We start from the raw sequence: 25466 nt of genomic DNA, 5'->3' as shown, positions 1-25466 counted from the left end.
TCTTCATACTTTTAGTATTTCAGCACTTTTTAGCATTCACAGTATTGTCATTGGCCCTCACCTTGCATCTTTTAGCGTATTACAAGGCTATTTCATTTTGCATGCAAAACAAAAAAAATCAAAATTTTAGAGTCTCTAAGTTGATGTAATTTTTTTTAAACTCTCGAGTTTATCATACACTGTCAGGGAATCAAGCCATTTTTAGAGTATAGGAACTCCATTTGGCTTTTAGGGTTGACATTAGATTTTTAGCCACCTAACACTGTTGCCAGTCCTAACATGACTTGAAGTTCTGTGTCTGCAACTTTTTTCCACCCTGACTATTGCTGCATATAGGCAGGTATATAGTTTGGGAGATTTGCAGTACTCTTTGATATATTGGGCCTTTGCTGCATATGAAAGCATGCCTTTTCTATAATCCAAGGGACTCCTAGCTATCTTCTGATTCTTAGCTTTTCTTTAGACTGACAATTTCTGGGCAGACTGCAAGGATATGCACTTTCAGAAATCTGTGGCAAATTTTGGACTCCAGTCTTGACTAGTAAGATTAGAGTTTAGGAAATGTCCCTGTCTACCATGATTGCTGGGACCTTAATATCTGTACTTTTGGCCAGCAATAGTTTGCATATCCCTGGAAATAGTGGGAATAATAATAGTTGGAGAGGTGGGCCTTTAAAAACCTGTCTTTTCAGAGAGAGAGAGTGAGAGAGAGCGAGTGTGAGAGTGTGAAAGAGCGACTGCACAAGAACCTATAAGAGCTCGAACCAGAGAGAAGCTGCTTTTTGTGCAGGAAAGCTTTTGGAATAATGGGATTTTTCTTTGGGCTACCCTCAGAAGGTTATGTTCTAACAAGTTCTGTTATAGGTTAGTTTGGAAGCTGGCAAGATCCTGTGGTCACAACATAAAGGAGTCAGTGCAGTAAGCTATGAAGAAAGAGGAAGAGAACCTGCTTTAGGAGAACTTTGGGCATATGTGTGATAGGTAAGACGGGGAGGACTCAACAGAAGGTAGCAGGAGTGGCTGTAGGAAGGAGGGGCCAGAGGACACTTTAGTAGCAGGACTTTTTAAAGAAGTAAGTTTTTATTGATATTTTTTATTTTTAACATCACCATAGTTTTCTCATGTATCCTTCCTCCTTCCCTTCCCAGAGAGCTTATTGATATATTGAAAACACTTGTGGGCCTCCCATCCTCATGAAGGGATAAGTTGGGAGCGTCTTCTTATCTCTCTTCATTCGAGTCCTGTTTAATTGTTGTAATTTTCATATTTGGTTTTTTTGGTGTGTCGTCGTTCTTTCCATTTACTTTGTCGTTACTGTTTGAATTGTTTTCTTGGCTCTGCTTCCTTCACTCTGCATCGGTTCATTTAGAGCTTTCAATGTTTCTCTGTACAGTATTCATCACACACATCATTATTTACAGCATAATAGTATTCCATTATATTCATATGCCACAGTTTGTTTAGCCATTCCCCAGTCGATGGACATCTACTTTGTTTCTAATTCTTAGCTATCACAAAAAGTGATGAGTAGCAGCATTTATAACAGAAACTCCCTTCTGGGATTAAGTAAAAGTTTCTTCTACTCCATTCAGCAGTTTTTACATATCTACTATATGCACTGTCCTGAGAATAAAATAATAAAAGCAGGACAATCCCTGCTTTCAGTGACCTTCCTGGAGGAACACACCTTGGGAAGAGATAAGTAAAGCCAAGGTAATTTGGGAAGGAGAGAATGCTGAAATTGGAGCGGATCATGAAAATCATGAATGGAATCATAGGAGGTAGCACTTGAGAGGAATATGAGGATTTTAAGAGGCAGAGGTGTGGATGGAATGTGTTCCAGGAATGGTGACAACCTGTGAATGTGTGGAGATGGAAGATAAAACAGCAACTTTGGAGGCCAACTAAGAGCCCAGATTTGTAGGAATATAGCTTCTGTAAAAGGGGAGTGATGCGAAGTTAATCTGGAAAGGTAGATTTGAACAAAACTGTTGAAGTCTATAACTGCCAAGCTAAAGAGTTTGTATTTATCCTAGAGGCAGTAAGGAACCTCTAAAGGTTTTTGAATAGCAGAGTAGAATGATCAGAACTATGCCTTAGCTTATTGTAACAGCTGCGTAGTTAGGGGATGTGTTGAACAAGAGAGACACAGAAGCAGAGGGACCAACTGGGTCTTTAATTGGCTGTTGAAATCAGGTAATAGGTGATGAGGGCTTTTGAACTGGGGTGGCTGCATAGAGAGGCAATGGACAGATGAAAGAGATTTTGTGGAGGTAGGCTCTATAAGGGTTGGCAACTGTTTGGTATTGGTGTTGAGGAAGAGGGAGAAATTTACAGTTGTGAAACTGGGTAACTGAAAGGATGGTGGTACCCTTAAAAGAAATAGGGAATTTTAGAGAAATGGTAGGCTTAATATGCAAATTATTATCTTTCAGTTTTGGGTATGTTGAGTTTGAGATGCCAGTGGGATGCCAAGCCAGGTGGGTATATGCAGCAGGCAATTGGCAGTGGAAGGCTGGAGTATAGAAGAATAGTTAGGACAGAATTTTTGCTTTATGAGTTAACTGTGTATAGATGATGGTTGAATTCGTGGGTGTAGAAGAGATTTCTGTTGGAGTCTAGTCAGAGAAGAGAAAAGGATCCAGGACACTTCTGGGACCATAATTCCAAATTGTTATCACTGTAATATAGTTCTGGAGTGCTAGTCCCATCTCTCTGTAACAACAAATATAACGGTAAGTGACACTTTCTCCCAGACAAAACTACACTTGAAATGAGACAGTAGCCAGCAGAGCTGAACAGAGATTTCCTCCTTAAGCTGTCATACGAGAGATTGTATGAAAGGTGTTGAAACTAGGGCCAGGTAGGTGATGTAAGTTTTCTCCAGGTGAACTGTTGCCCTTTGTAGAAGCATTTTTTATATTTTCATCTACTTATGTGCTAGTAGTTAAAAAACACCTTGGTGAAGTGAATAAAATTCTTGGTTTCAGGAAGACCTGGCTTCAGGTCTTGCCTCAGATCCATAATGCCTTTTTGACTCTGAGCAAGTCACTTAACTCAGTATCCTAGGGAGTCTCTCTAAGACTATAAGGTGTCTGAACAGCTACCCATCTGCATTGGTAGAGGGAGTTTTCTCCCTGAAAGCTCCCTTTACCAAGTGAAATCTCAGGTCCAGGCTCTAGTAAATACAGCTTTAAGAGGAGCTATACGCCCTATGGGGAATATTATTGTTTACATGTCCAGGAATTTAAAAAAAATTTTTTTACTTAGACTTTTTAATAAAAGGTTGAAGTATTTGAATTTAGAAATTATTTTATTGATCTGAATTTTGCAGGTCAGAGAATATGCCTTCTATTCCACAAGTACCTCTTACCTATATGGAAGCCAAGATCCAACTTTCTGCCCAGGAACTGCTGGAAGGTGAATTGCAAGTTCAGAAATCACCTGAGTCTGAGATTTTGTCAACTCAGGAAGACATGTTTGAGCAGAGTGGTAGAACAGGTATGCTCAGTGCCTTTCTCTTATTTTTGAGGCAGGGTAGTACAGGGGAGAGAGTGCTAGGTTTGGAGTCCTGAACACCTGAACTCAACTCCTTATTGACACAATAGCTGTACAAACCTGGGTAGGTCAGTTAACCTCTGCCTGTCTCAGATGACTCCCTGAGACTTAGCTCCCAGGTCACAGATGAGTTGTTGGGGGAGGGATTTCCTGTACTGGAAGTTGCCCACGAAGACAAAATCACAGACCCCTTTGTGTGTTTGCTTACATTTTCCTCAAGATTCAAACTTAAAAAATTTTGTGCTGATACTACATCCTTTTCATTTGACATAACTGATTCAAGATGGGAGAAACATTGGTTTTAAAGGAATATGCTGATTAGAATGGGAATATTTGTGATAGAGGCTTTGATTCAAGAAATACCATTCTGAAAGAAAATGTATTCTTAGCTAAACATTGAGGACTTTCTAGATAATTATTGCTGTTAATTTTTATGGCACTTGATGTACTGTATATGTGTATCTATATAATATACTGTGAATATAAGTACTTAATTAGACAATCTACTTGTTCTAATATTATCTCCATAACAGTGTTTGACATTGAAGGAAATTGAGGTTTAATTTTAAGAAAGCGTCAAAACTGAGATTGTCAGTAAAGCGTCCTGAATTCCATAGTAGTTGGCTCAGTGAATCACTGCTTCGAGCTCAGTGGTCTCTCAGTGATCTGAAGCAAAATGAAAAGAGAGTTCCTGATTATACAAAGACTATTCTTTATGTGTCCTCATACCTAAATATGGAGCAGAAGGCATTTGAGAACCTGGGTCTGTAGCAACAATAGTGAATCAGCCTCTTTTGAGTAAATCTGTGCTGTGGAAGATAAGGCTGAAGTCTAGTTATAAATCACCGTAGCTATCTATACACATTAGCAAGAACCTTGTCAAGAATGAACTGAATTTAGTGCCCTTGCCAGCTCTCTAAAAATTTAGGATAGTGGTCTTACATACACTTCTTGGTTTCTGAAGTTTCTAGTATCATTTCATGTCTCACATCAGTCCTCTGCTAACTTAAAAAAAGGCTGCAGTTCTGTTTGTAGACATCACCACTGCCAAAGCATTGTAGTTTACTATCCCAGCAGATTTTCAGGTCTGGAAGAGAAAAGATCATCGGATCCCAACTTTAGAGGTGGAAGGAATCTTCGAGTGTTATCTAGTCCAACCACTTTATTATATAGATGATGAAGCTGAAACTGAGACACCTTAAGTGACTTGACCCCAGGTCCTTTGACTCCAAATTCATGGCTTCCAAATGGGAGTAGATTGCCTTGTCCCAGTCATTGAGTTTGCAGCTTGTTTTTGTCACTGCAAAAATACTTATTTTGACTCTTCAGTAACCGTTTTTATAACTCTTTTAGGAATTCTCTTTTCCTTAGGCTCTCAACTCCAAGTTTGGCAAACCTTTTAAAATATAATTTGGAGCAGTTATATAAAGGTCTTCATATGCTTGCCAATTGAAAACTCCATTTTGTTGTTTGGACAAAGTGGCTTAGTTACTTTGAAGGCAAATAAATAATTTAGGGTAATGTAGCATTCTAAAAATGCTTTGTAGTTCTTTAATTTATCTTCGCAACAGCCCTATGAGGTAATTAACTGCAAATGTTAGTCTCATCCTTTCTGAAACGTTGAAGCATGATGGGTCGATTGCTCGCAATGATACGGTGGATTTAGTGCAAGAGGATTAGGTGTGCTGCATCTTTTTTATTTCTGTTTACTAATAAAGGTCTCACACCTGGGATATTATAATGCTTTAAAATTTCTCATCTATAATATGGACTAAGTATCCTTCTAACCTAAGGGTAGTTTTTTGAAAGCTTATGTGTAGCTACTACAAATCTGTTGCTAGTGTGTATCAGAAACAGAAGAAACTAGAAACACGAGGACCAAAGGTAGAGATTTTGCCAACTCTAACCTAAGCCAACACCCTGAGTGCAAGGTTAGAAAAAATTTATCCTGTTGCCTCTCTTTGAGTCTTTGTCAAAAGAGCTTTATTAATATATGTGTGTTTTTAATATACCTAGTCTTGTTTTATATTGGGATTGCAATGTTTATACTTTAGTTTTAAGAAATATATTTTTAATTCTGTTTTTAGAATTTTGAGTTCTAAGTTCTTCCCTTCCCTCTCACCCCCCCACCCCTTTCACTGAGAAGGCAAGTGATATGACATCAATTATATATTTGGAATCATGCAAAACATTTCTGTATTAGCCATATTGTACCAAAAAAGCAAAGAAAATGAAGAAACTGTATTGCAGTTTGCACTCAGTTTATCAGTTCTTTCTCAGGAGGTGGATAGCATTTTTTTTCATGAGTCCTTAGTATTTTCTTGGTTCACTGTATTGATCAGAGTGGCTAAGTCTTTCACAGTTGATAATTATTACAATACTGCACTTACAATATTACCATGTACAGTGATCTCTTGGTTCTTCTCACTTCACTCTGCATCAGTTCATGTAGGTTTCCTCATGTTTGAAGCCATCACCCTCATCATATAGCACAATAGTGCTCTATCACAATCATTTTATGCTTTAGGTATTAAAATAATTGCTGCCCTAAGGAACATAAATTAGAAATCAGAATTATTTTTTAGAGTGCTAAGAGTAGCCTTCTGAAACTTCAGTTGTATTTGTTTGAGAAACTTAAATAGGTATCTTTCCTTTTCCTGCCTAGCTCCTGATAATTGCCCCGCTCCAAGTGTGGAAGATGGGTATTCTTTGGCTTCCACACCAGCTACCACTTTGAAACTTCTGCATCTCTCTGGCCAGGGTTCTCTCATGCAGGAGAGCGCCACTACGTAAGTAGCAGGAAATTGGCATGATGGCGAAGCATGTGTATGAGGGTCAGTGGTGAGAAAAGGCTAATTAGCATTCTTTTACAAACTTAGAAAGGTTTAAGGTCTGCCTTCCCATCTCAGGGTATCGCTAGTGTTTGTATGAATCCAAAGATTGTACCTGCTGAAAAAAAAATGGTGCAAGGCTTTTCCCTTTTATTTAGGGAAAGTCATATATCCAAAATAGGTATTCCTGTTTCTGAATTCTTAACTAAGCACAGGCTTATATTTTCTCTTCTCCATAGCACAGACTGAATAAGAAGTGATAGTGAATGGGAATCTTTTATTCATTTTTGCCCTCATGGTAGTATAGAGATGGAGAGTAGTGTTTGTAAACATCCACAATGCTTTCCAATTCTTTGAAAAAAAAACTTCATGTTCTTAGTTGGTAAGAAAGACATTTTAGCAGTAGTTTGTGCTTTCCAGGTCTAGTGTCTTTATGTCTAGGTCACTTACTTTCTCTTGCTTACATTCTTGTTTGTTTATTATGTCTTCTGAAATGTTTGAAATGGGAAAGACTTACCATGCTAGAGTATTCTTAATGTTGTTTGCTTCAGGTTAGATGCTGTTAGAGAAAAAAACTGTTAGTAAAAGTTACCTGTTAACTTTCTCTATATAGGAGTTCACCAGATCTTGTTGCTCCTTCACCCGATGCTTTCCAACCTACCCCTTTTATTGTCCCTAGCAGTCCAACAGAGCAAGAAGAAGTAAAAGGTGAGAACTTTTATTTATGTACTTTTATCCCAGAATAGTTTGACTAGAAGAAGGGATGCAAACCTTTATAGTGCTAGAGTTTTTAATTTCCCTGTAGCTGCCAGAGGGCTGCATTGATTAATTCATATTCACTCCATAAGTCAACAGATCTTTAAGTCAGGTTCTTTGTGAGGCATTGGGACTACACAGATAAAAATGAAACATACCCTGCTCTCAAGTAACTTACATTCAATTCAGGGAGATGAAATGTACATTCATAAGTATGTACAAAATAAATTCATCCATCAGGGACATGGCCTACTTGCAATGCTTCCTTCAGTTCTTTGCTTTTCTAGCGCTCCTCATTCTTCTGATATTAGGAAAATAAAACATGAACTGGGTGAAAAAACTTAGTTTTAAAAATAATTAAAATAAAAAACCCCTAGTTTTAGAAATAATTAAAATTTAAGTTTAAAAATAATAAAAGAGAGCAAAGCTTAGTACCACAGGTCCAATAGTTTGTAGGGATATGTGAATATGTTACATAAGAAGTGTTCTTCTTGACTTCTTTGGGATCTTAATACTACTATTAGGAGTATCTTGTTTTGCAAAAGGATCATCCAGAGAAGGTAGAAGGACTTCCTGATTAATTCATTACCATCCTTGAAGACTTAACAGAGACTCTGAATATTTTTATTCCTTTGGACTACAGTCTTCCTCTTCAGTTTTTAAGGACTTTTCACTAGGCTACATTGTGCTATCCTGAATTTTCTTTATTTTTCTTTACTGCTCTGCCTTGTTTTACTATTTCTCATGAGCAAAAGCTTTTGTTTCTATCTCTTACTATTATTTCATTTCCTTCTCTAAGCCCAACATCTTGCCAAACTCCTATCCTTCTAGCATTCAAATTGCTCCTGAAATCCCGCCACCTCCACAAGTTCTCTTCTGATAAATTAGAAGGTAGGATTTTCACCTTTCACCTTCACCTTAGAATCGTAGGATTTGATGATAATAATTAACATTTATATAGTGCTATAAGTTTTACGAAGTGCCTTACTTCATGAGTTACCTCATTTATAAATGATCTCTTTTATTGTAGAGGTAGAAGGGACTTAGATAATATAGGATAACATCATTTTACGTATGAGGACACTGAAGCTCGGAAAGGTCAAGTGATTTGCTCAGGCTCTTTCTAGGGTCCATTTCTCTTAATTTTCTTGATGGTTGTCAGCTTCCATTGGTTCAGCTGTCATTTTTATGCAAATGACTCCCAAATCTTTGTGGTCCTCATCTCTCTAGTTTGTCTTCTGCTGTCTTCTAGATATTCCCACCGGATGCGTCATGTTCATCTCAAGCTCAGCATGTCTGAAACAGATCTCATTATCTTTTCTCCTAAACCGATTCTTCCTAACCTCTCTATTTCATTTGAGAGTGCCTTCATTCTAGTCATTCAGATTTACTAATTGCTAGCCTTGACTCTTCACTCTCCCAACCCCATCGTCTATCAATTCATTTGCCAAGTCTGGTCGATTCTACCTCCACATCATTTCTAAGGTCTGTTTGTTCGGCAACCCTAATTTACTAATCATCACCTTCATCACTTCATGTCTTGACTATTGCACTAGCCTTTAAAATTTTTAATTCAATTTCATTTTCAGTTCTGAATTCTCTCTCTTTTACCTCCACTCTTCAATTCATTGAGAAAGCAAGGGAAACAAAGCCATTACAGACATGTATAGTCAAGCAAAACAAATTCCTTCACTATCCATGTCATAAAAAAGATGTTTCACTGTGCTCTCCACTCCACTTCTATTTCACTTCACTCCACCTTTCTGGAGGTGGTTTGTGTAGTTCATCATCTGCAACTATGGTTGGGTCCATTGTCTTGATTAGAATCCCTAAGAATTTCAGAGTTGTTTCTCTCTCCTGCAAGAGCCTTATGATTGATCTTCCTTCATCTGATATTTCCTCTGTTCAATCCATCTTCCATATAGCCACTAAATCGATATTCCTAAAACATAGGCCTGACCATGTAATTTCCCTGTTTAGTAAGCTTCAGTGGCTTCTTGTTGCTTCTAGGAAAAATACAGACTCCTCTGTTTGGCATTCAAAACGCTTTCTAGATTGATTACACAGTACTTCACTTCACTCACTCTATTTCAGTCAAACGGGCCTACTTCTCATTCCTCATCTGCAACATTAAGTTTCTTGTCTCAAAGCCTTTGCAGAGGCTGTCTCTCCCATAACTAGAATGCTTTCCTTCTTTACTGCCTCTTTGAACCTTAACTACTTTTATAGCTTATGGGCAATGCCACCGCTTCTACGAGGCCTGTCTTGATTCTTACCCTCTTATTCTGGCCCCCAAACCAAAATTACTTGTGTTTATTTTGTGTATGTTTTGTGTTTATTCACCTTTGTACATGTTGTTTTTCCCTAGTAGAATGTGAGCTCCATGATGATTTCGTTTTTCTTTGTAGCCACAAAGGTTAGCATGGTGCCTGGCCCATAATATGTCCTTAGTAAATGCTTCTTGAATTTAATTGAATTGCTGGGATTTTGAAACCAGGTATCCTGACTTTAAATTCAGTGTTCAATTCCATAGCTCCCTCTTTAGGTGCTGCTATTGGTGCTTGTACATAATGTAAAAAATTTAACTCTTTGGCAAGTATGACAAAATTTAAGTGCAGGTAGGCTTTTTTTTTTTTTTTTTGGCTGCTGAATTTGGCTGCTTGATTTCTTTCCCTCTGTAATTGATTGTTGTCTGCTGAGGAAATACTAGTAAAACGTGATTAGGTAAGTCTTGGGTTAAAAATAAAAGGTCAAAGTTGCTTTAAAAAAATCCAAAGCTAGATTAAAAGACAAAGTTCTATGCTGGGCATTCTCTCTTTTTTTTTTTTAAAGTGTTTTTAAAAAAATTGTAAACTTAACCATCAACAAATCAATCAAAATGTAATTTATACAAACAAGAATTTAAAAAAACTTTGTATATTAAATCTTAGACTTTTATAATTTTTTGAAAAGTTGTCTTATTTCCTTCTGACTTTTTTCTTTTCTTGGGTATTTTTCAAGATTTTATTGCTGCTTTTAGTTTTTGTCTGTCACTGTTTACAAACTCACAGTGTACTTCTTGTTTTCATTTTTTTTGTCTTCAATGAGCATTAGTTTCTTTCCTCATATTTCCTTGTAGTCTTCATTGTTGTCATTTCTCATATCAGATGTTCAGATGTTCAGATGTTACCTGAAGCGCTTGCTGGCTGGGTGATATTGGGCAGATCACTTAAACTCCTTGAGCTTCAGTTTCTTCATCCATAAAATTGGGATGATAATTGAGGTAACCACTTATCAGGGTTGTTGTGAGGCTTAAGTGAGTTCAGGTGTGAAGTGCATAGCAAAGTCTAAAGTGTTATATAAAAATTTCAGTTATTATCATGGGGTAATAATATTCCATTCTATTCATATACTACAGTTTGTTCAGCCATGCTTCAGTTTTGGGTTCTTTCTAGTTTTTTGCTGTTTACAGATATTGCTACTTAGAATGTTTTTGTTTAGACAGGTCTTTCCCCTCCCTTTAATAAAATTCTTGGGATATAGGCCTGGTAGAGGAATCATTGGATCAGAGGGTATGGACAGCTTTATAACTCTTACTGTATAGCTCCACATGCTTTTCAGAAAGATTGCTGTAATTCATGGCTTGACAAATGGCATAAGAAAATGTTTTTTCTATAGCCCCACCAGGATTGAATTGTACAGTTTAATTGTCTTTTGCAGTTGAATGGTTCAGTGGTTTTTCATTTATTTTGATTTGCATTTGTCTCATTTTTTCAGAGTTTAAACAGTCATATAGTTATTGATAATCTTAATTATTTCAAATACTGCTTGTTTCTGTTTTTGGATCAATTACTCATGGAAGTATGGCTCTTAAGTTTATCGATGTTTGTGTATTCTTACAGCTTTTAGATAAGACTTTTGTAATAATTATTGATACTTATATAGTACTTTGCCTATAGTATGTATTGTAGATATCCCCCCCCATTTTATAGGTGAGTGAAATGAGACTCAGAGAAGTTAAATGATTTAACCAAGGTCATGTAGCTAGTAAACACCAGAGGCATGATTTGAATCCAGGTCTTCTTTTGATTCCAACTTTAATAGCCTTTCCATTACATTGTACTGCCCGTCTCATATTGGAAATATCTACCGAAAGATTTTTTTCCTAGTATGTTTTTTTCTTTGATTCAGAATGCATAGTTATAAATTAATTTTGGAACATCCAAACTACTACTTTTCCATATTGTGTGTTCAGTCAAGAGTTGATAGCATTTTAAATATATTCAAATGGTGTTTGCATATATTTTTATTGATACTTAACCCCTTTTTCTGTTTATCTGTGTCATCATCTGCCTTAGCGTATATCACAGGAAAAGATTGTGTCAATGTGGCTTTCTTCATGTAGGACCAGAACAATGCTTTATATGTATTGGATATAGAATTTGATAAATTCTTTTTAATGATAATAAAGACAAAAAAGACAGTGTTCTACAATGTATAGTACAGTGACAATACTGTCATAAAGGCTACATTTCAGGAGCACTAAGTTGAAATGCAGGGAAAGGGTCCCTTAGTTTGGGAGGTTGGAAAGAGAAACAGTTTCCCAAACTTCACATCCTATCTCCTGCCTGTGCATTTATTTGAACAAGTTTATCCTATTCTTGGAATATGCTTAGTACTGTCTCTACTTTTCAGAGTCTTTGTTTTCCTTTACAACTCATTTTAGGTGTTTACTTCTCTGAAATTTTATCAGAAAATTATTAGTACAGTGTTCTCCCCTTCCTTTATTACTTCTTTTTACCCTCTCATCCCTCAACATACATCCCTATTAAGTCTCTGGCCATAGATCCTGTATCGCTATGAGGTGGGTAATGGTAGACTTTGTTCCAAAATTTGTGATACCAGTTATATGTTACTTGTCCGCTCAGTACTTGAAAAAGGACTTGTAAGGGATATAATAGAATCCTCTCTAGATTTTATATTATTACTGTTTTAAAAAATTTATTTGTTTTTAGTTTTCAACATTCACTTTTATAAGATTTTGTGTTCTAAATTTTTCCCTCTTCCTTCCTCTCCCCCCTACCCAAGATGGCATGTAGTCTGATATAGGCTATACTTGTACAGTCATATTAAACATATTTCCACATTAGTAATGTTGTAAAGAAGAATCTGAATCAAAGGGAATAACCATGAGAAAGAAAAAACAAAAGAGAGAAAATAGTATGCTTTGATCTGCATTCAGACTCCATAGTTCTTTCTCTGGATGTGGATAGCATTTTCCATCATGAATCTTTTGAAATTGTCTTAGATCATTGTATTGCTGAGATTTTATATTATTTTTTAAGAAAAGGGGGAAAAAGACCTTTCAAAAACTTTTACTTTTGGTTTTGGGACCTCTTTCTGCTTTATTTTTTAAAATTTTATTCATGCCTTTTGTCTTTATATCAGTCATTTCTGAAAATACACACCTTCTTTCCTCCAGATTAAATTCTCCCTTGTAAACAGAAAAACAATTATACAAAAACATCCAATAAAGTGACTATATCTGGTACTGTTTATAACATTCTGCTTTGGCCTCCTTGTTGTGAGAAAGGAACTGTTTCCTTATTTGTCCTCTGGTGCCATTTTTTTTTCCCACTTAATTTGACTTATTTTAGTGATCTTTTTATTTTTGTTGTAGTTATTCTTTTGGTTCTGCTAATTTTTACTCTAAATTAGTTCATAGAAATCTTCTTGGTTTCTCTGAATTCCATTTGTAGTTTCTTACTGTATATAATATTCCAGTTATATTCATAAAACACAGTTTTTTCAGCCATTCTCCAATTAATGGACAATCATTTTATTTCTAGTCTTTGCTATCACAAAGAGAGCCACTATGAAATTTTGGTATATAACTGATCTTTGTTTATGTCTCTGACTTCCTTTTGATATATGTCTAATGGTGGGATTGCTGGGTCAGAGGCTATAAACAGTTTTGTCACTTTTCCGGTGTGATTTCAAATTGATGTCTAGGGCAATTAGATCAGTTCATAGTCTACCAATGGTGTATTAGTGTGCCTGTCTTCCCTTAGTCCTTCTTATATTGATTTTTTGTATTTTTTGTCGTCTTTACCAATTTGCCAATTTGTGAGGTAAAACCTTAGAATTGTTTCATTTAATATTTCTCTTAATATTAGTAATTTGGAGCATCTTTTCATGTGGTTATTTGTAATTTGCAATTTTTCTTTTGAGGAATGTTTGTTCATATCCTTTGACCACTTATCTATTGGCTCTTGGTTATATATTTGTGTCAGTTGCATATGTATATTTGTATGAATGATGTGAGACTTTTTCTTGTAACATTTGAAACAAATATTTTTCCTACTTGCCGGTTTCTGCCTTTATTCTTTCGTTTTTGATTTTGTTCATGTAAAACCCTTTTTGTCCTTACTATCTTTCCTCCAACCCAAAATGCTCTCCCCGCAATTAAATGCATTACAAAAAAATAACAAATTCTTCAATACATATCTACATAGTACAGCAAAACAAATTCCCATGTTAACTGGGTCCAAAAATGTATGTCTCCCCCGGTGTCTCAACTTCCTAATCTGTCAGTCAAGAGGTGAGTGTTACATTTCATCTTCATTCCTTTGGATTTTTGGTTTATCATGGTATTGATTAGAGTTCTAAAGTCTTTCAAAGCTGCTCTTCTACATAATGTTCTTATCATAGTATGAATTATTCTCCTAGTTGTGTTTGCATTATTCATAAAGGCATTCCCAATTTCCTCTGAAATTGTCCATTTTATCATTTCTTAGGGCACAATGATAATCCATTACATTTATATAGCACAATTTGTTTAGCTATTCCCCAATAGGAGGACACCCCCTTAGTTTTCAGTTTTGGGCTGCCATGAACAGAGCTGCTATAAATATCTTTGTACATATAGATATCCCTTTTCTCTTTTCCTTGATTTTTTTTGGAGGTATGGACCTATGTAGATTGAAAGGTAGTCAGAATTTGGTAATTTCTAGACATAATTCCAAATTGTTTTTTAGAATGATTGGATGAATTTGTAGCTCTACCAACAGTGCATTCACATATCTGTTTTCCCACAGTTTTTCTAACATCTGTCATTTTCCTCTTTTAACTGTTATGTTTGCCAGTCTAGGTATGGGGTAGGATCTCAGACTTGTTTTAATTTGCATTTCTCTAATTATTATGATTGTTGATAGCCTGAATTTCTTCCTCAGAAAACTGCTTCCTATTTTTTTTTACTATTTATCAATTAGTGAATGGCTGTTAGTCTTATAAGTTTAAAGCACTTCCTTAACTATTTTGGAAATGACACCTTTATCAGGGACACTTGTAGCAAAAGTTTCCCCCCCTTCTCCAGTTTACCATTTTCCCTTGCAACTCTTACTGTATTAGATTTGTTATGCAAAAAATTTTAATTTTGTATAATCAAAACCATCCACTTAACCTTGTGTGATCCTATCTTTTTTTAATTTATGAATACTTATCCTTTCCATAGGTAGGAAAGGTAATTTTTTTCCTTGTTCTTCTAATTTGTTTTTAATATGACTTTTTATATCTTATGTATCCATTTGGAGCTTAATTTTGTTATAAGGTATGAAGTATTGATAAAAATCTAATTTTTGCCTGACTCCTATCCAGTCTTTTCAGCAGTTTTTGTCAAATAGCAAGGCCTTTTCCTAAACTGGACTTTGCTGTTGTGTTTGTTTGCTTTTATGTTGTGTGTCTAATATGTTCTACCAATCAACCTCTCTTTTCTGCCAGGATCAAATAGATCTGATGATTACTGCTTTAGAAGTATAGTTTGAAATCTGGTACTGCTAGGTCCACTGGCTTGGGGCCCCCTGCCATTTCTTTTGAGATTCTTGACCAATTTTTCCCTCAGATGAATTTTGTTATTTTTATCCCAGTTTAGTCCCCAGGGACTGAATAAAAATTAATTTAGCTAATGTTGGCATTTTTATTACGTTGGCTTAACATACCCATGTGTAGTTGGTATATACAGGGTGTTCATAAAGTCCGTGTGCAACTTAAAATAGTTGTAACTTTGTAACTGTATGTGATAGAAAGAATCTGTAAAAAGCAAAAGAAAGAAGAAACTCTTAATTTTTTTATTGTTCTTGTTAATTTTCAAGACGTCCACCATCATTACTAATACAAAGGGTGATACAATTCTGTAGTGCGTGGAAAACATTTTCAAGCTGATTTTCAGTAATGCCAGCAATCACATCACATGTTTTCATCCCCTTGGATATGGAATTCCTTTGTGGTGCTTCTTTCTTGTACTGGGTTCTGAACCTTCTTTGGACGGTTAGTAGATTTTAGTTCAGCTAACCAAAGAACAAGTTTACTTTCTCTTCTAGTGAAGCCATGGGTCAACAGTAATCCTGAAAAAATAAGTAATTTTTAAGTTGAATTTCTAAAAGTAAAAATAAAATAAATATAAAGTTTTTAAAGACAAAAATAAACTAGATACATCAAGCTTTCTAATCATCACATATAGTTGCAAAGTTACAACTATTTTAAATTGCACAGGGCCTTTATGGACATCCTGTATATTTTGCCAATATATAGATCTGCCTTTATTTCTGTAAAAGGTGTTTTGTAGTTAGGTTTATATAGTCAGTCTGTGGATGAATCTTGGAAGATACACTCTCAAGTATTTTATAGCTCCTGTAGTGATTTTGAATGGATTTTCTCTTTTTAGCTCTTCTTGTTGCTATATTTTATTTTTTTAGGTAATAAATAGAAATACTTATGATTTATATAGATTTATATTATGTCTTACAACTTTGCTGAAGTTATTAACTTATTTTTTTTTTATTAACTTAATTTTTTAGTTTACTCTCTGGGCTTTTCTAAATACACAATTTTATCTTCTAAAATGATGATTTTCTTTTCTGTTTGCCTGTGTTTATTTCCTCACATTCTTTTTCTTGTTTTATTGTTATAGTTAGCATTATGTTAAAAAAATGTTGATCATGGGTATCCTGGCTTTATCCCCAATCTTATTCGAAGGGCTTCACTTTCCTCCCTTACATATAATGTTTGCTCTTGGATTTAGATAATTGCTATTTACTATATTAAGGAAAGAGTCATTGATTCATTTGTCCATTTGTTTCTAAAGTTTTCAGTAGAAATGAGTGTTGACTTTTGTCAAAAACCTTTTTCGCTTCAATTGAGGTAATTGTATAGGCTTTATTATTTATATCATTAGCATGGTTTATTATATTTATAGTCTTCCTTATGTTAAATCATTCCTGCATCCCTGTTTTTATCCCAGCTTGGTCATAGTATATAGTCTTTTTGATATGTTGTGGTCTACTTATATTTTAATTAAAAATTTTTTTTTAATCCATGTTTTTGGGGGTATTAGTTTGCATTTTTCTTTTTGCTTTCTCTCTCTCTGGTTTTGGTAAGACCATGGTTGAATCATCAAGATTGGAAGAGTACCTTCCTTTCATTTGTGATTAGTTTTAATAGTGTGGGAATTAATTATTTTTGAATGTTTGGTGGAATTCACTTGAGAATCTTTATGGAGGATTTTTCCTTTGGGAGTTTATTACTTGTTCAATTTCTTTTTCAGATATTGTGTTAATTAAGTAATACATAATCTGGGTATTTTATATTTTTGTAAGTATTCATTGATTTTCTCTGAGTTACACATTTTGTTAGATTGTAATTGGACAAACGTTTTTAATAATTTATTTCCTCTTCAGTTGTAAGTTTTTTTTTCTATTTTTGATATGAACAATTTGATTTTCCTATATCTTTTAATTAGGTTAGGTAACTTTTTAAGGATTTTTTTGGTGGTGAGGGGAAGTCCTAATTTTAATTGTCAATTCAATGGCATTTTTGCTTTCAACTTTATTAATATCTTTTTTAATTTTCAAAATTCCTGCATTGTCATTTAGCTTGGAATCTTTGATTTGTGGTTTAAATTTTCAAAATTGCATGCCCAATTCATTGATTTGTTCCTTCTTTTGTTGATAGAACTGTTCAGAGATAAAAAATTTCCCTTCAGAATTGCTATCACAGCATCCTGTAAATTTCTGTGTGTCATTTTATTTGATAAAATTTTCTGTAATTTTTATAATTTGTTCTTTGACCCACTAGTTCTTTAAAATTATTTTATTTAGCCTGCGTTTATTTTTAAATTCTTTCTTTAAGGGACCTACATTGAATATAACTTTTACTGATATCTGTAAATTATCTTTTTAGTATTTCTGCTTTTCTGTATTTTTGTTGAGGTCTTTATGCCCCAATGCATGATCAGTTTTGGGAAAGGTCCTGTGCACAGCTTAGAAGTATGTAAATTCTTTTCTGTTACAATTCAGTAATTGCCAGAGACCTGTCATTTCTAGTTTTTCTAAAGTTCTGTTCAGGTCTCTAACTTCTTACCTTTTAGTTCTATGTAAAACCTTTTTGATTTTCTGTAATTGAAATTGTCTATTTTATCTTTTATGTCTTCCTCCGTCCTTTGCTTGACTAAGAAATACCCCCTCATTCCCCCTTAACTATAGCTGTGAAGCAATCCTCCTTCCATTTTCCTCTGGTTTTTGTAAAAAAGAATATTAACTTTCATATTTAGGGTTCATATTCATTTTGAACTTATATCAGCATATGGTATAAAATGTTTTAAACTTAATTTTTGCCAGACTGTTTTGAGTTTTCCGAGGACTTCCTGTCAGATAGAGAGTCCTTTATCTAGCAACTGATTTATGTTCTTGAATTTATCACAAATACCTGGCTGTTGTTTTCGTTTGCTTACTGATTCTGTTTATTTATTTAGTATTCTTTTCTATTTCTTAGCCAGTACTAAATCGTTTTGATGATCATTGCTTTGTAATACGGTTAAAGGTCTGGTAAATGCAGTGGCTTATGCAGTGGCTTCTACAGTTGGTACTTTAAAACATCATTTCCTTAAAATGTAAATCTAAAAATGGCCTACTTCAGAATCTTCTGGGCTTTCCCTCACTATGGGTTTTCAAGTAAAAACTAGATGACCATTTGAGGATGTTGTGGGAATTCTGTAGAGGGGGTATGGATTGGACTAGATAGCCTCTGTGGTTCCTTCCAACTCTGAAGTTCTGTCACTACTGTCTTTTTATTTCTGGTGGCTGATATAGTAGCTTGTACATGGAAGTTACTTAATAAATGTTTATTGGTTTGAATTTAGGGATGACTCAGCATTTCATTGGGATTTAATATCATAGCAAAGCCGGTTTAGCAAGGGTAAATTTTGGAAGGGACATATGTGGATTGACAAGAGTAAGGTTGTAGAACACTCCAGTTTAGGCAGCAACTAGAATAAATAATGGTCATTTCTGGAAGAAGACTGATTATGGAGAAGAGGAAGTTCTAGTGAAGTGAATATTTATTTCAGCAAATATCAAGAGTGGTTGTTCAGTTCCAGTTCAGTTCTCTTTTTGGTCTAGACACGGCCATCATGCTAGACACAAAGACAGAATGAATGACCTCTCTTCTCTGTAATGTTTCTGACAGTGCTACATGCATCTGAGTGACTTGGAAAGCTGGCAAGTGCTAATAGAGCCCCAATAGGCACATTTCTGTATTATGTGATATTTGTTTTTATGTCTGTATTTCTTCTCTCATAATTTGTTTCAGCAAATGGTATACAAGTGTCCTCTTTGAAGAATGGTGAACTTATTTGCCATTCTTCAAAATACTTGGCAGTTCACATAGTTGTTCAAATAGGATATTATTAAGAGGTGCTTTCTTAGGCAAATATTGCCTTCATTAAATTTACTTGCACAAGGGAGTGGTTTGCTTTGAATTAATATTAATTTAGTTTTCATCTAAATTATTTTAGGAATATATATTTTTTCATTTTGGGGCAAATTCCAGTCATTTCCCCTCTGTTTTGTTTGTTCTCATAGTACAAATAATAAATACCCCACTGTCTGAGTTCCATGAATTTTGGGCACAAGAAATGTTTTAAGTTTTTCTTTTATATGCTTTGAGGAGGGGGAGAGTTGATAGGCACACAGCTTGTCAACAGGATGAGTGGCTCCTGTCTTAAACTTGAGGTGGCATAAGATTTACATTGGCTGGTGACTGACTCTTTTGCGATATGTTTTCCTTTTTAAAAATCAGATGAGCCAATGGACATGTCAGTAATGCCTGAGGAGGAAGGAGATGTTCTAAAGAACTCCTTGGAAGAAGAAGAAGAAGAAGCAATGGAGGTAGAAAATCCTCCCCCTGAGCCGACAGCGCTCCCTCAAACCTCAACACCCATATCACAGAGCACACCCCTCTTCACCTCTGAGACACTTCCTGTCCCATCACAACCTGACTTTTCTCATGTAAGTATTTCCAGGGGTGCTTATTCCCATTTATTTTACCACATGAGTCTTCTTCAGATTACCATGCTTTCCGGTGGTTGAGATGGGAGTGGGGAAAATAAGATATATACATATACTTTTATGCATATTTTCACAAACACAAACAGTTCAATACCTTAATTGGTGCAACTTTTAAATTTTAATGCTTTAAGTCAGGGCTGTCCAAAATACGGCCTGTGGGCCGCATGCAGCCCGCAGTGCGATTTTATGTGGCCCGCCTGTGGGTTTTAGTTTTCACAAATGAAAAAATAAAATAATAATTTGCTTGGAATGCGTATTAGATTTTTTAATTCCATCACTAATAAGTAATCTCGATGTTAATTTTTCTGTGGTGTTTTAAAGCAGTATTATGGATCGAACATATCGCATGGAATTTTGAATAGATCTGTGGGATGCGTTCCATCTGTACGATGCAGACTAGTCAGTATGCACCTACCTTTATACTGTCGTGTTGTTGCTTTGTTGTTTTGTGTTTGTCTTCTCACTTTTTGCCTTCGCCTGTCGTAGTGATGACGCGCGTTCCCCCACTTTCTATTAGTGTACTGTATTTTTTATTCTGGGTGCAGGCCTTGAATAATTATTTTATTTTAATGCAGCCCTAAGATAACCTAAGGTTGGACAGCCCTGCTTTAAGTCATGAAATATAAAAATGAAGGTTTTCAGTTTAATCTAAGCGACTGTAAGAATCTGTTCAATCTTAGTGCTTATTCTCTCACAACTCTATGGAAGAGTTATTTTAGTGTTGCTAGGAGAACCTCTGCTCTTGGTATTTCATGCATTTTAGTTTGCAGATGTTATAATAAGACTTTAAATTAGCAATCAAGAAATAGCAAGAACAGGACAGCACACAGAAATTCTAGCTCTTAGAAATTACATAAAGATGTGTATTTTATTGAAGGGACTTCATCTTGTGCAGTGGAAGAATGAAAGCACAAAACTACATAAAGATAGAATGAATTGTTTAGTTAAAGCGTATATATTTTTCAGTATCTACAGAATTTATTTTGTTGCCAATTAAAAGGCCAACCTTTTTTTTGCCTCATTAACATGTTTTTTCTTTCCTTATGTAGCTTAGGCTACTGAATCAAAATCACTTGAATTCTGATTATTAAAGATAGTGGTAAAGAAGTGAAATTAGGATAATAGTTATTTTGCAATGCTTTTTGCAAAAGTGCTTTGTGAGTTATAAAGTACTATACAAATAGAGTATATTATTAATAGCTATACTCTTGATTTCTCTTTCAGAGATGTTGAAAGTTTTTGATAATATACGTATTGATTTTGGTACATTATTTGTGATTGATATAAATATTAATTTGTTGACAAAGGCAACTAAAATGTGGCTAGCTGAATGTCTTTTCAGCTCTGTCTAATAAATGCTTTTTTGGACTAACTCTTAAGGGCAGTCTGTTACTGTTTGATTGTTGTTAATTTGGATCTTGGCTGGTTTGGATTGAGAGTTGACCCTGAATGTTGACTCACGTAGACTTAATCCTGGATATTCTTTTGCAATCCACAACAGTTCCTCATTCAGAGTCCTCATGAAGTTTAGCTAAAGTATATGCTATGGCACTGATGTTGCCCCTGTGGGATCATGAGGACCAGAAGTGACTAAGGGATGGAATAGCCTTCCCTGGCCAGCATTTGTTATGAAATCCAGAACTCACTAAATTCTGCTTGTTTGAAATGCCATTGCATTCCCAGAAATTCCCAACTTTGGGATTGAATGAGTAGATTCTCATCACAGGAAATTTGTATGCCAAACTTATTAACATTTACTTTGCTGAAGTTTGAAGAGAATTTAGTTTTAAATTAGGTAGCTCTTTTGCATGGTCCCTATTTTTATTAGAAGTTTTGTTTGCTTCACTAAGCCACATCCTTGGGCTATATTGTCATTTTAGAGCAGTATGTTTTAGCTTCCACTTGTAGAATTTCTGTATTCTTTTGGAACTAACTCTTTTGTAACTTTATTTTGCCAACTTTTTTTTCTAGTCCAGTTATTAATATTAAAATGGAATATGTTCCTCTGTTCTTTTATGAAGTTGAGATATTTTATTTTGGAGAGTATGAGGCATATTTTAGCTAGGTGGAGGCAGATAAGGAACATTTTAAAAGTAGTCATCAGAAATGTCTGTCTAAAGAGGCATCTAGGTGGTGCGGTGGATAGAGCATCAGCCCTGGAGTCGGGAGGACCTGAGTTCAAATGTGGCCTCAGAGACACTTAACACTTGCTAGCTGTGTGACTCTGGGCAAGTCACTTAACCCAGATTGCCTCACAAAAAAAGAAAGAAAATGTGTGACCTTTATAGCCAGGTCCCAATTAGTGCAAATAATGAAACCCCTATTTGCATTTGTACTATTCATACTATGGTTATTGATTCTAGCCCCATGGAAATATGCAGTGCAAATTCAAATAGTGCAATCACTTTAGGGGATTTATTATTCATAGCATTTGGGACCTAGCTGTATATTTCCTAAAACAAGGCACTGAAATATAGAATGACATTGTGTATATGGACTATCTTGTAATGTTATTTGATTTCTAATTGGATATTATAACTTTAAAATGATAGCACATTCATATCTTAGCTGCTTGGCATACAACTTTTCAGAATTCAAATTCAAAATGGCACAACAAAAGGAAAAATCTTTTAGAGTCAACTCTGTCCTTGATTTGAGTTTTAATCAGCTTAATGACATTCATCATCTGCCATAATACTGGGATGCAAGATGGTTACATTGCTCATTTGTGAAAGAATGAAAACTTGGGAAAAGTATATTTTAACTGAACAGTTTACTCTGTGTTTAAGTAGTTATGTGTTTTCCACATTTCACTGTGAATGCTCTTCCTAAGACAGAGTCCTTCAGTAAAATTTACATGAGTTTGTGCTGATTTCTTCATCATCATAATTTTTAAAGTGTCCATTTAGCTTTATGACACTGTATTGGAACTGTAAGCATATGTAGTCAAATATTTAAATGTTTTCCCTTTCTTCAAAGAGAGAGGTCTGTTATCTTTAAAAATGTTTTATTTGCATTCTGTTTTGCTCATGTCTGTGATTTGGCCAGAGGAACTGAAGGAGAAAGTAGCTTTTTATTTTGAGAAAAAGACTGATAGTATAAAAATCTGTGATTTTTTTTCTAGACACATATTTTTTAACCCTGTGATCATGGGCAAAGTGCTTATAAACTCAGTTTTTTTGGTTCGTAGTTTGAGTAAAAGAGCCATTGATTTCTGATGTGAATTATAGGTAAACAAAGCAATTTGAATGTGAAGAAAAAATGATAATGTTTATTACCTTTTCTTTCCTTAGGACATTTTTATTCCATCTCCAAGTTTGGAGCAGGCACCAAATGATGACAAGAACACTGAAGATAGATGCAATTCTTCTTTCACAGTCGAGTGCTCTAAGACCTCACAGACTGAGGAAGAGAATCCCACTGAAGATCTTGAGCAATCACTGATGGGAGAATCTTGTAAGTTGATGCTTTCTGCAAGTGATTGTAGTCAGTCCACAAAGATGGAGAGTTTGACTTCTCAGCAAATCGATGAAGATGGTAAAAACACACAGATTGAAGATACCCAACCTGTATCTCAAACTCTGGAACCTAAAGTTTGTTCCACAGAAAATTCTAGTATACCAGTGAGCCAAATAAAAGACAGTCAAGAAGAACCGAGTGAAAACTGTAAAAAGACAGAAGATGATGATATAAAAACTACACATGAAATGATCATTTCTGCCACTGAATGCAAAACCAGAGAAGAGATAGAGCATGTTTGTGATAATTTCACGTGCGATTCAGGAAGCCAAGTACTTCTTTCTGAGGCTCTTTCATCTGAGGCTCTTCCATCCGAGGATCTTCCATCTGAGGATCTTCCATCTGAGGCTCTTCCATCTGAGGCTCTTCCATCTGAGGCTCTTCCATCTGAGGCTTTTCCATCCGAGGATCTTCCATCTGAGGCTCTTCCATCTGAGGGTCAGTTAAATGCATTAGATCAGGAGGTCTCCATGGAGGCTAAAGAATATCACACAGAGGAGAGGTCTTCAATTTCTGAGGTTGAAGAAATTCCTGAAACCCCTTGTGAAAGTCAAGAGGAGGAGCAGAAGGAAGAGAAAGAAAACAGGGAGAGTAGCCTACTCCATCCCTGTCTGACTCAGACTCAGTCACCAGGATTATGCCTTCAAGAGAAAATCCCAGATCAAGAGTGCCAAGAAGTTATGGAAGTTAATACTAGCGTCAGTGGCAGTGATTCTCCAAAAAAAGTGCAGATGTATGATGAAGAATTAGAACAGAAGGACCAAGAGGCTTGGGAGGAGGCCACCTCAGAAAGCTGTGGTGTCATCATAGAAGAGAAAGTCACAAAAGATGAGACCCCAGCTGATGTTCCTTCTCAGCCTGTTGTGGGAGAAGAGGGACACGAAGGTGCCCATTCTTGTATGGATGTTGATCCAGGAATAGAATCATGTACTAAGAGCAGTCTAGATGCTAAAGGAGAGAAGAGCCAAGAATCTGAAGGGGATCTGAAATCGCAGACTGAAGAGGAGAAACCTCAGCAATCTCCAGTTTCTTTGGAAAGAGTGGATGATATACTGAGAACTGAACAGGAGAAGCAGCAGCCACGGTCTCCAGAGAAAGCAGACAATTTGTTAATAAAACATTCACAAATGGATACTGCAGAGGAATCTGGAAGTGAAGTAAAGGCCAAGCAGCTTGAGAAAGCAGCTGACCATAGTCCACAGAGCCCCTGTGAAAGCTCCAATGGTGAGTGCAATTCATAGATGTGAATGTGAACTCTTTGGCTCATTCAGCGATGGATTGGGAAGCTTAACCAGAATTAATTTTTTGAGAGGTGGGAATACAGAGGGTTGAGGGTTATTATTGGAGCTAAATGCTAAAGTTGGAGAAATATTAATAAACAGGGAATAGCAATTAGCAAATTATCAACTGTAATCATTTGTTTTGAACCTGAGGTCTTCTTTACTGACTATAATCCTGTCTTGTAGTGATAAAGGTGCTTGAATTTTACAAACGAGCAAATTGTACTTACCTTGCTTTTTTTTTAGGGGGAGAAATTGTGGGAGTGGGGTAGGAAGCATAGCCATACTGTATTTTCAGTTGAGTCATCTAGAAATAATAAGTATTTATTTAATTTTTCTTCATAGTAGAGCCCTAATTAAATAATTTGCTAATGGTTGTTTTCCCTTTAAGAGTATTAGACTAAGTTTCTAAATATGATTTAACATATATGAATCTTAGAAATTAAGACTTGAAAGATGTACTCTCCATACTTCTTTTGGGATCTATTTCAGGATTATAAATTATTTCAAACTATGTTGTGTGGTGTTGAGAGAATGCAAGTAAGAGTATACTTCTTTCACGTATCATCATAGTGCTGAGGTATCCTTAATTTTTCAAAGGTTATGTTAGTGGGATTATAAGCTCTGGCAGGTCATTTCATGTGAAAAAAAGCTTGCAGAGTGGGCCTGGTGATGGAGTGGCTTATTTCTGAAAGGTTGGCTGTTAAGTCTTTTCCTTTTCCACTAAAAGATCATCTGTTAAGGCATAGAAGGGGTTGCACTCTGTGAGGATGGATGGAGTATCCTTACCAATAAAATCATGGATCCTTGAGGTATAAATATTAATGCAGTGCTATGTGAGAGAGTGTAATTGGAAAAATGGTATTTGTAAGGGACAAAGAATTAGCAACATAATGTTTCTGTAAAGCCAATTCTAGAATGCCTAAAGGCATATTCAACATTTGGGCAACATTTCCATGATATTAATTACATAAATAGGCTCTTTTTTAAGAGTATAATTTAATGAATTTAGACTAGTTATGTGAAGGGATACTGAATTACTGCTTTGAATAAATTGTGAAGTCTAATGGTTTTTTCTCAGTCTTCATCTTTCTTGACCTCTTTCTGCAGTGACACATCACTCTTTTCTCCTTAATACTTTC

General features: G+C 35.4%; 1 protein-coding gene across 2 annotated transcripts in view; it reads left to right on the top strand.

Moving 5' to 3' along the window:
* The window catches only part of TP53BP1 (tumor protein p53 binding protein 1), a 118447-nt gene that overhangs the window by 5019 nt on the left and 87962 nt on the right, over positions 1–25466 (top strand). For both annotated transcript variants that reach the window (XM_036735130.1, XM_036735129.1), the window contains exons 8-12: positions 3335–3501; positions 6224–6347; positions 7003–7097; positions 19257–19465; positions 22819–24268. In XM_036735130.1, the coding sequence (XP_036591025.1) occupies positions 3335–3501; positions 6224–6347; positions 7003–7097; positions 19257–19465; positions 22819–24268 (2045 nt within the window). The remainder of the gene's footprint in view (positions 1–3334; positions 3502–6223; positions 6348–7002; positions 7098–19256; positions 19466–22818; positions 24269–25466) is intronic.

This window comes from Trichosurus vulpecula, chromosome 8 (assembly GCF_011100635.1).
Source record: "Trichosurus vulpecula isolate mTriVul1 chromosome 8, mTriVul1.pri, whole genome shotgun sequence".
NCBI lineage: Eukaryota > Metazoa > Chordata > Mammalia > Diprotodontia > Phalangeridae > Trichosurus > Trichosurus vulpecula.
The sequence above is the reverse complement of the archived record's forward strand: the minus strand, read 5'-3'. Positions and strand labels throughout refer to the sequence as shown.